The sequence below is a fragment of the Agrilus planipennis genome, unplaced genomic scaffold (assembly GCF_000699045.2).
Source record: "Agrilus planipennis isolate EAB-ADULT unplaced genomic scaffold, Apla_2.0 scaffold235, whole genome shotgun sequence".
NCBI lineage: Eukaryota > Metazoa > Arthropoda > Insecta > Coleoptera > Buprestidae > Agrilus > Agrilus planipennis.
In genome coordinates, this window is record NW_020438970.1 from 159,495 (window position 1) to 170,155 (window position 10,661).

The 10,661-nt window shown below is 32.7% G+C and overlaps 2 protein-coding genes across 4 annotated transcripts; one reads left to right on the forward strand and one right to left on the reverse strand.

Annotated features, from left to right (window-relative positions):
- Nucleotides 1–901: 901 nt before the first annotated feature.
- LOC108741688 (coronin-2B) lies at nt 902–8,554 on the reverse strand. 3 transcript variants are annotated; one of them, XM_018476573.2, is made up of 10 exons: nt 8,331–8,420; nt 6,576–6,677; nt 5,706–5,903; nt 5,041–5,157; nt 4,828–4,977; nt 3,415–3,579; nt 3,045–3,356; nt 2,751–2,991; nt 2,401–2,696; nt 902–2,312 (listed from the first exon to the last, which is right to left on the reverse strand). In XM_018476573.2, the coding sequence occupies exons 2-10, from the start codon at nt 6,588–6,590 to the stop codon at nt 2,181–2,183; spliced, it is 1,626 nt and encodes a 541-aa protein (XP_018332075.1). In that variant the 5' UTR covers nt 6,591–6,677; nt 8,331–8,420; the 3' UTR covers nt 902–2,180. The 3 variants fall into 3 exon arrangements, with proteins under 3 accessions (XP_018332075.1, XP_018332074.1, XP_018332076.1); XM_018476572.2 differs by lacking the exon at nt 6,576–6,677 and having other exon boundaries at nt 8,331–8,554; XM_018476574.2 differs by lacking the exon at nt 8,331–8,420 and having other exon boundaries at nt 6,576–8,306.
- Nucleotides 8,555–8,659: 105 nt separating this feature from the next.
- Nucleotides 8,660–10,639, forward strand: LOC108741658 (NEDD8-activating enzyme E1 catalytic subunit). The gene is made up of 3 exons (XM_018476527.2): nt 8,660–9,668; nt 9,724–10,094; nt 10,149–10,639. The coding sequence occupies exons 1-3, from the start codon at nt 9,143–9,145 to the stop codon at nt 10,593–10,595; spliced, it is 1,344 nt and encodes a 447-aa protein (XP_018332029.2). The 5' UTR covers nt 8,660–9,142; the 3' UTR covers nt 10,596–10,639.
- Nucleotides 10,640–10,661: the final 22 nt, after the last annotated feature.

A 10,661-nucleotide genomic window follows, 5' to 3' on the forward strand; every position in this document is an offset into this window, starting at 1 on the left:
GGAGCTGAATATTGCGTTAAAGCGATAACTTTGGAGGGTAACTGATAATTTTGAGTGTGCACGAACTGTAGTAAAAGATTTTGAACACCAACACTAACAAAAAAAAAACATTTACCGCAATCTCGCACGCTTTATTCTTTTGTTTTTTTTTTGGTTCAGGTTTTTTCCTTATTAATTTATTGTCGTATTAAAATCGATTTTAGATTAATAAATAATTGAATAATATGATAACAATATTTGCCTCCTTTATTATATAGTTGGGAGTGTAGAAAATGGCATGGGATTTTATACCGTTTCACCCCCCCTAACTTATTACTTCTAACTCGCTTTCCTGGTGTGTGAATTGTTTTGTGTACTAAAACTGTAAATATTAGCGTTTAAAAGTAATAAATTTTATATGTATTTTTAGGAGGAGTAGGGACCAAACGATTTTGTTCATCCCTCGATTTAGGAAATTACTGTAATTACGTTAAACAACCAGGTGACACATTAACTTACCGAACATGCGTGTATACCTGCACTGGGGATGGTTGCAATCCCGCAACAACTTTTAAACTTAGCCAAACTTTGCTGTTTTTACTCCTAGCTTTTTCTTTTGTTTGTAATTTCGTATTTCGTCAGTGAAGAAAATCAATTTCGAATTCATTCTTGTAGTTTTTTAATTTTATTTTTATAATACTCACATGGTCGTCTTTCTTTTTGTTGTAAGTATCCATTCTACGTATTTTTTAATAAACAGTTTGTGAAATTTATACTATAGACAATTAGATTTTAGATATATTCATTTAACCAAAATAAAAAAGTACAAATATTAATGTTTTTATACGATATTTTTAATAAAAACAAATGAGAAAACCTAACAGTTGTTTCAAATATTCGAGAGGGTAAAAGCAACAAACACTTACTTATTATATGTATTTTATTTATTAGCGCCTTTTCAATTGGTTCACATTAAATGCAGTGGATAATCTGATACAACATACACATTTCCGCCTAAGCTTAGCAAAAATATAATTAATTTCATTTAATACTTACTTCTATCACGTACTGATTCTTTTAATATGTATTTTAAAACAACGACTGTGGATTACACAATAGAATACATAAAGTCATTCATTTTGTTTTAATAAAAAATAAAATAAAAACGATTTATCCAAGGAATTGTCAAAAAATAACTGAACCAAGGGGGGAATTACTTCGATGTTTAATTTTTTCCCTTCGTTTGTTTACAACAACAATGATGATCTCGATGTTTATATTTTTATTCCTTTGTTTTAGTTCAGTTGTTTAAAAACAAAGCCTTGTATAATGAGCACAACATTAGGCATCTTTTTTTCTAACAAAAATGAACACCATTATACGAAGTGCATTTGTTCGCACTTGTAAATTTTATTGCGTTATGAGTTTCATTTATATAAATTTGTTTATAAAAGTCTATTCTGTCTTAACAAAAATTATGAACTAACGTACGAATACATTTTTTTTGTTTTAATACTGTACTAAATCGTGTCGTGTATATTCTAATTAAAATTTTGGACATATTTGTGGTAAAAATTATCACATTGTGTTCTAAAGGGGAAACTATCATACAACTAAAGGGATTTTTAAACATTAATAATATTGCTACATATATTAAGATATGTTTGAATGGAATTTTAAAGTTTTAGTTTTATAAAAATACGTATAATATTGGAGGATGTACAAATAATCTGGGTACATATTATAATTATGTTAAAAGTTCACGTTTGTTTGTTTGACTTTCTTCGTACTTAATGGCACAAAAATTGATGAGGAGTAAATTCGGCTCTAATTATAAGCAGTACACCAATTGTTTTTAACTTTTTTTTTTGTTTAGAAAGCATTTGTTTTTGGGTAGTTATATTTTATGCGTTTTGAAGCTATCAGTTAAGTGATTTAAAGCGAACGGTAATCAATCAAAATCAAATTGCACATATTTTTCGTAATAATAATTCGTTACCTGTTTTGAGAGCGTCCGATTTTCTTCTTCAGTCCCTATGCAAATTTTCGAGCACTTACCTAGAGCTTAACAGAAAAAAATAATATAACAATATTTATGTATATTCGTAGATCACAATAATAAAAAAAAAAATGATAATGTACAATAACAAAATACGCTGAAAGTAAGCAAGAGATGTTCGTCAGTTTATTTAATTAAAAAGCTATGAGTGAATTTGGTGTCCCTGTAGCCTTTTAATTTGTTCCTCGAGTTCTTTTACTTTCATTTCGCTGTTCGACAGTTGCTTCTTCAACAGTCGTATTTCTTCCATTTGACGTAAGTACGCCCGTTTTAACTGAAAAATAAAAAAAAAAAAAACGTTGTATGTCACTACGCCATTTATGTAGGTGAGTGCCATTTTTGGGCACCCAAGACGCTTTTACCTCTTCAACGTTAATATTATCAACGTTGGAGTAATTTTTAATGTAATGCAATTCTTCTGTGCTACTTTTATTGTTGACGAATCCCTGGAATTTCTCTTGAAGTTGTTGAAACTTGGTATTCTGGTTGGTCGTGGTTTTTTGGCTTTTCTCCATAATCTGGTCCTTCGGTCTATAATCTGGAATGGTTTCGGTTTGAAGAAACGCCATTTTCCTTTTGTTATTCTCCATGGAAGCCACGACGGGTTGGGGTTGTTTGTTGACCCTGGGTCTTTGAATCGGCACCTGCGTTTGGCTCCCTTCGAAATTTTAAAGATTTATCGACGATTAATCGACTAAAATTTGTCTTCTACCTGCTTTCATGGGCATTAAAATGGGCGCCGCGTTTCGCCCAGAGGCCCATTCCTGGGCCGAAAGGGACGGCTGCGGAGCCGCCGTGTCGGGGTAGAGATCGTCATGGAATTGGTCACTTTTTCTTGGTACTATCATGCTTATTGGTTCGCACAAGTCCCTGATGGTGTGCAATTTGTAAAAGCGAAACACTTCGCATTGGCTCGTGTTTAAACCGCGTTTCGGCATAAAACCCAAACCCCTCTAAATAGGACAATAATTGATGATAAAAAAGTGATTTTAATTGGACGAATTACCTGAGGATTTCCTGATAGAAACTGGCTCAAATAGTGGATGTAGGGGGGATCGGGGACGATTTCGTAATAGCGTATGTTACCGTCGCCTTTCCCCGCTAAAAACAATATGTTGGTGTCGGGGTCAAAAAAGGGAAAGACGACCCCTGACGAACTGTCTATTGTGTCCGTGGTCAGCGGGGTCGAGAGATCGTTTTGGTCCCATATGGCGTATTGCCTGTCAGAATGTCGCGAAAATCCTGTGGACAACAGACGATCGGTTGACCCTAGGAAAACCACCTTGCTGGCCTTTGAACCTAAATGGCATACGCCCTCCTGAAAATGGTATCAATTTTCTAACCATTTTCACAGCATGTCTGAAATATCCACTTACAGATTTTACAATGCCTGTTCTCGGTTCTATAACTCTTAATTTCTTATCTTTGCATGTCGTAGCCAATAAGCTGCCATCCCGGTTTAAGGACATGCAATAAATTACGTCGGGGTGACAGTCCAAAACGTTCAGGGCTTCCCCCTTCTCTACATTCCATACTATCACCTAATTATAAATAAAAACACTTTATTCGATACGTTGAGAACAAAAGACGACCATGTGCTTCTTTTGTTTTAAATCATTGTTTTAAATATTTTGGAATGTTTTTCTGACACGATCAGGCCTGAAGGTACCAAATTCCTTTCGCTGTTTTCGACAGTTTGGGTAATTAAAGGTCATCAATTACTACGCTTGGACGTAATGCGGAAATGCAACAGCTCGCTGTAGCGTAATTAACATTAATTAATAATTTTTGAAATATCGGGGAGAAATTGCATTAGTTTTAATTGCATCAAAAACAGGTGTTTGTTATTAGTTAAAAGGAAAAGTGAAACTTGCGTTGCACTTTAAAGTCGCGGATATTTTCATTCGGCCAGTAACACAGATAGAAAGCTTAAGGTCGGCAAGATTTAATAATAACAAACTCGGGTGAAAACCAATGCGAAAGAGAAAGAAATGAAGAAAAAGCGAATTAATTCAGATTAATGCGAAACCATTAGATTCTAGTACATTCGTACAAACACACACACACATACCTTTGTACACGTATAAACTTTCATTGCCATTTGAAAATATTTTTTTCCTTATTTTAATGTGCATAAATTGTAAGAAACGTCAAGTAAAAGTGATGATAATTTAAAATTGTCGATCGTCAATCTTTCATTAGAAACTGAAACCAATATACCAAATTTGTTGGATGACACGAATAAAAAGAAATTATTTGCTATTTGGCGAAGAAACTCTCTCGCAATTTATTACGCTTATTTGTACTGAAAACTTGCACTGTTTTTTGTCTAATGGGCTGGAGTCATCTGCGAAAGCCTCGAAATACGTTCCACATATGCAATGCGATAGCTATTAGAAACAAAACTTTCTTCGGTTTATGCATCATGCATGTACCTAACTGTTAGTTAATATTCATTAGATTTTTATAGATAATGAACAATTTACCAATGGTAACCATGTAATCTGCTCACTCGTACTATTAATTGGATAAATTAGCCTTATTCTGTATAATTACAAACATTTACGTGTAATAATACGAAAAACTATGTACTATTATAATACTTAGTTGTACCAGATTTTTTAATTCAATACTTTATTGGTTGTAAAATTTTTTTTTAAAAGAAGGGATATAAAAATTAGTTTTATGTGGTTATCAATGATCTTTGATATGTAGGTATTTAGGGCATCAACGAGAGCGAAGCTGCGGGTAAACCCTAGTGGATTATAAAAATGTTTTTTGGTACTCACCAAATGGTCAAAACTTGCACTAAAAAGTACATTTTCGACAGTGGGGTGCCATTCTATGTAGGCAACCCTTCTTTTATGTCCAACAAGTTCTACAATCCAATTGGTTAAATGGTAGGATAGACCACCATCCGGTATTCTCCACAACTTTACCTAATAATTACGTTTCAGTTATTGACAATAAAAATGTATTCGTAATTAAGTGAAACAACTTACAGTGCAATCGTCGGAACACGAAGCGATTACGTTATCATCGAACGGGTTCCATTTAATGTCTAAAACGGGTCCTTTGTGACCCGTCACTCGGTATGCGTTATAATCTAGCCTCCCTGTCTAAATTAATCAATTTTATTCATCGATATTAATTATACGTGCGCTATTTACTTAATTAATTAGTTGCTCATGTTTGATTTGACCTTAAATTATCTTTATACTATTAGAATATTAATGTAACAATAATTAACAATAATAACAAAAATAAGTATGAGCTCCTACAGGATTTAGAAATAGTTTAGTATCAAAAGTAACAATAATAATTGAGAGGTATCTTTAACGTTACTTACTGTTGATTGTTAATTGAACAATTAGTTTGTACTTATTTTTGGTTGTTACAGTTCATGACATTTAAATTTTTTTACCGTAGCTTGCGTAAGTGAAAAAACTCCAAAAATAACTACAGTACACTGTACCTTCTGTAGATTACAGGTGAGACAAAACGTTCACTGAACATTGAAATTATATAACACTTTTTTCTAATTTTTTATTCATCTATTTAATATTTATTTTTAACTGAAACTATTGTAATTATTGCCACAACAGGTTACGTATTTGATTAGAAAGCACCAGTTAATCACAAATAAAAAAAAACAAAAAAAACTTACATGGTCTAAAGGTAGGACTACAAATGCCCCACCTCCAGCAACTTCAGTAACAACAGCTAAAAATTTCGGGTTTACAGCACAAAATTGGGAGTCGTGGGCATTTTTCGTTATTTTTACATTCTCGTAACATTTCTCCCTTTTGGCTGGTTCCCCATAAACGTGACGAAACTTTGAACTTCTCACCCCTTTGAACCATAGCTGTACAAATGATACAATAATTTTACAAGTTGTCTTTCGTTTGTTTATCCAAGTCGCAAAAGAAAAACAAATGTAAAATAGTGTTAGTTTAATCAATTGTTTTAGTAGATGTAGGAACATTTTTCAATAGGCACTACTGTTAGTATAAAAACAATTGAAAGAAGGGGCCCAAATTTGAATATATTTACCTGTTCATACAACAAAAGTTTACATAAACAGTTTTATAATATTTGATTATTGTATTATTGTACAAACTGATGTATGCAAAAGTCACAAAAATTTTAATATCTATTCAAACGGTGACCAAATATTTGTTAATTGAACTGATAATGTTAATCTTGTCAATATTGGTAAGCAAAGCAAAAATTTAGGCATAAATAAAATGTAATCGTTCCTTTCTAACTATTAATTTATTCATTAAATTCATTTAAACCGTTACTTCTGGACGATTCGTAAATTTTTGCGTTTACAGTACATGAATTAATTGCTATGTACATACATACGTATACTTATCGTTAGATATTAATTACAGAACCTAAATTAGAATCAAAACGGTAACAGAAAAACATTATTTGGTTAATTTTATTAGTATCTAAACTTTAACCACCCAACTCCCCTCATAACATGCACAAAAGCGTTAAGAACACCGTTCATCCCCAAAATCCATCTTACCTGGACATTCTTCATTTTTCTTGTTGGTTTTCAGTGAATATCCTTCTAATAACAACCAGGTAAACGCATGCAACAAAGGCAATGGTACAATCACGAACAAAACTGAAAGAATTTTTTCGCCAGCTCTAACTCTAAACTTGTAACACTTAATAAAAGTAAAAGAAAAAAAAAAAAAGAAAATCACTTCTCTACACTATTATATTATTACATATAGTAGCACTCATCGTCAGTTAATGTATGTGGATGCTATTACATAAAAAAAAAAAACAATTGGCTGGTGTAGCGCAAAATAACAATTATTACATTAACAGAAAAAAATAATAAAGTGAACAAAACGGAATTTCCAATAATGCATTACTAACTAACTTATCGTGCTGATAATAAAAAAAAAAGAAAACCGAAAGAAACAAAAACACGCTATCAGCAAACAACACACTAACAACGACCGGCAAGAAACTACAATTTTATTGTTCATTGAGATCTCGATAGCCCGTGGAACTCCTTTCGATAGGAATAATTGCAATGGTCATAATAAACAAATGAATTAAATAATCAGAAACTGCTGCTACAGTCTTGAAGAGGGGGAAATTTATCAGGTAGTAGATCGTCGATCGTGTTCGGGATTAAAAGTTGATCAAGATTTGGACGATCGCACGATTGGGTACTACCGGAAGGAAATTACCAAGGACCGGAATTAAAACAATAATTAAACTCATCGCGAATAATAATTATTTTTTGCGTGACCCCATTTAAAGCCATTGTATTTTTGATTGCTTTTATTATTAATAAATACAGTAGGTACCTATACATAGAAATTCAATGAAAAAAAATCGCATTCACGGAGCAACATCCTAGTTTTGCGACACAATTACCAAATAATCTGCATTTGTGAAAGCTCATTATACCAAATGGAAATTGACTTATACAGATGGACAGAAATAAATTAACTAGATGACAGACTTCATACATATGAATAAGACATTGGACGAAGATACTAAAGTAAACTGAATTTCAATCTTACTGAAAAAAAAGCAACATCTAAGTAGGGGAAAGTCCAAAAAATTGGGACATTTATTTTAATCGTTAATTTCTTCGCTTAATTGCATCTTCGATAACAGATTAATTTAAAGTTTTACAGTCAATTACAGTTTGAGAACGCTATAAATCAGATTATTTTTCTGATAATGAGAGAAACATCCTTTCCTTTTAGTTGAGGAATGGTACGAGAACAAAACTAATGTGTAAAATTGAAAAATAAGAAGGTGAAAGTGCGCATCTTTAATAGAAAAAAAGAATGTCGACAATTGTTGTGTACAATTGTAGATACGATAACAAAAAAGAATCGCACACTGAAACCTTTAGTCACATTTTCCTTGCGGTTGATTGTACATTATTTTATAAATAATGTGTACAGAAAAAAAAATGTAATAAAATTGGAGTATTTGATGCGAACTGTTTGTTTCAAAGTGCGATTAAAGGTCTTATCTCAGTGTGATTGATTGATAAGAGTGATTTTATTCTACAAACGAACACCTTATAACATACATACGTGGTGTATGGGTTTTATTCATAACTATGGAATAAAAAAATCATTCCTACTGGTTAATCGATGTATCTCCTAATGAAATAAGAATAAACATTAAAAAGACGTGTTCTATTTTTTTTTTGTCACGTAGAAACCACACAAAGAACTGAAGCGGCAGAGCGGGACAAGCGGAAATAATTATTAAGAGTACGTTTTGTAATCGATCTTACCCTATTCGCTGGTTTATAACAAGAACGTACATCTACGATCGAATTAATAACTTTTTCACTTTTTTGCGAAAAAACGATCTCTTTGACGGACACTTCACGTTCACAAATCATATTTTTGTTCGATTTTATTTATAAAATAATAAAAGCCACAAAGCGCCTGGTGTGTACGTCCTTACAAAATCGACAACCTTATTATGCTGTCTTTATCTTTTAGCGTTGGCGCTCTATCTCTGTCTTGCCACATGAAGATAAATTACATGATTGTTTTATTAACATCAGCATTTTAATTAATTCATACTCTTTAGCGCGTCATATTTATAAATAGTTCATAAGTGCGCTAATCTAATAAGTAAATAACGCAAATTCCTACACGTTCTTAATATTGTTACTTATTGTCACAAATTCGCACATATATTCGGTATAAACCATTTAAAAAAGTAATTGGTCGTTATTTTATTAGTTGAAAGTACTTTAAGGGACTTTAAATTTTGCGTGTTCAAATTCAAATTTATGTGCGCGCCTTTATAAAAATGCGTAAAAAGAAGATAAAAAGCTTTCCTAAAAATGGCTAAACGAATCTGCAATTATCATGCACCTGTCAGTGTCAGTTGTTGGTTTGTAGGTTATTTAAATGATTTCAACGAGTTTTCATTAATTTTGCATTTAATTTAAACAAATTTGAGAATTTTTAATAAAATGATTTCAAAGTACCTGTGAAAAGTTTTGTTATCAACACCTTTCGGCACAGTTAACCGTCAAATATTGGAGAGGTTTCTTATTAAACACACCGCTTCTTTCTGGATTTACAGAAGATGTCTGAGAAACTAGAGACATTATCAAACCGTTGGAATAATCTTCGTAAAATTTTAGAAAGGCCAGGTCCCTTTAGTCATCCTGATTTTGAGCCTTCTTTAGAAATAATCAATTTTTTAATGAACACATGCAAGATTCTAGTCATCGGTGCAGGTGGTCTTGGCTGTGAATTATTGAAAGATCTGGCCCTGATGGGGTTCAGAGACATTCATGTTATCGACATGGACACCATTGAAATATCCAATTTGAATAGACAATTCTTATTTAGACACAAAGACATTGGTTTTCCAAAGGCTGAAGTGGCAGCCAAATTTGTTAATAGTAGAGTTAAGGGGTGTCAAGTAACGGCTTATTTCAAAAAAATACAAGATTTTGATGCAAACTTTTACCGTCAGTTTCACATAATAGTGTGCGGTTTGGATTCCATAGTGGCCAGAAGGTGGATAAATGGAATGTTAATATCCATGTTAAATTACAATGATGATGTACTAGATCAGTCCAGCATTATTCCTCTGATTGATGGAGGTATTTAATTTTCATTTAGACTAAAGAAACATTTGTAATATTGTTTTTATTTCAGGTACTGAAGGTTTTAAAGGCAATGCTCGAGTGATTCTCCCTGGAATGACAGCCTGTGTAGAATGTACATTAGATTTATATCCTCCCCAAGTTACATATCCACTCTGTACAATAGCCAACACACCCAGATTGCCTGAGCATTGCATTGAGTATGTTAAAGTTGTGCAATGGCCTAAAGAAAATCCCTGGGGAACAGCCCTAGATGGAGATGATCCCCATCACATTAACTGGGTTCATGAGAAGTCTCTGGAAAGAGCTCAACAGTTTAATATCACAGGAGTGACCTACCGCTTAGTGCAGGGGGTTGTCAAGAACATAATTCCAGCTGTGGCATCTACTAATGCTGTCATAGCAGCTATTTGTGCCACTGAGGTTTGTCTCCTTTTTTTACTATTCAATTCAACTCTAATTCTTGTATTTTTACAGGTTTTTAAGTTGGCCACAAGTTGTTATGTGCCATTAAACAATTTTTTAGTGTTTAATGATGTTGATGGGATTTACACTTATACCTATGAGTCTGAGAAGAAGGAGAACTGTCTGGCATGCTCTCAAATTCCTCAGACTGTTGTAATAAAGGATCCTGAGGAGGCAAAGCTAAAAGATCTGATACAGATACTGCAGGAGGATTCTAGGTATCAAATGAGAAGTCCTGGACTGATAACAACCATTGATGGAAAAAATAGGACTTTGTATATTTCAAGTATCAAAAGTATAGAGGAAAGGACTAGGGAAAATCTGAATAAAACATTATCTGAATTAGGATTGAAGGAGGGCTGTGAGGTGGCAGTTAGTGATATTACTTCACCCAATACTGTTATCATTAGATTACATTTTCAGACTACAGATGTTGAGATGAAAAAGTTAATTAATTAATTATTATATTGTAAATAATAATAAACATTTGTGGATATTCAATATATTATTTATTTAATTTGTCAA

Excerpts from the sequence above, each read along its gene's own strand:
- LOC108741688 (XM_018476572.2), bottom strand. The coding sequence starts at position 8,441 with ATGATTTGTGAACGTGAAGTGTCCGTCAAAGAGATCGTTTTTTCGCAA. Across the intron at positions 3,357-3,414 it reads GAACAGGCATTGTAAAATCT|GAGGGCGTATGCCATTTAGG; the intron begins GTAAGTGGATAT and ends TACCATTTTCAG. Across the intron at positions 2,313-2,400 it reads ATAATATTAACGTTGAAGAG|TTAAAACGGGCGTACTTACG; the intron begins GTAAAAGCGTCT and ends TTTATTTTTCAG.
- LOC108741658 (XM_018476527.2), top strand. The coding sequence starts at position 9,143 with ATGTCTGAGAAACTAGAGACATTATCAAACCGTTGGAATAATCTTCGT. Across the intron at positions 9,669-9,723 it reads TATTCCTCTGATTGATGGAG|GTACTGAAGGTTTTAAAGGC; the intron begins GTATTTAATTTT and ends TTTTTATTTCAG. Across the intron at positions 10,095-10,148 it reads CAGCTATTTGTGCCACTGAG|GTTTTTAAGTTGGCCACAAG; the intron begins GTTTGTCTCCTT and ends GTATTTTTACAG.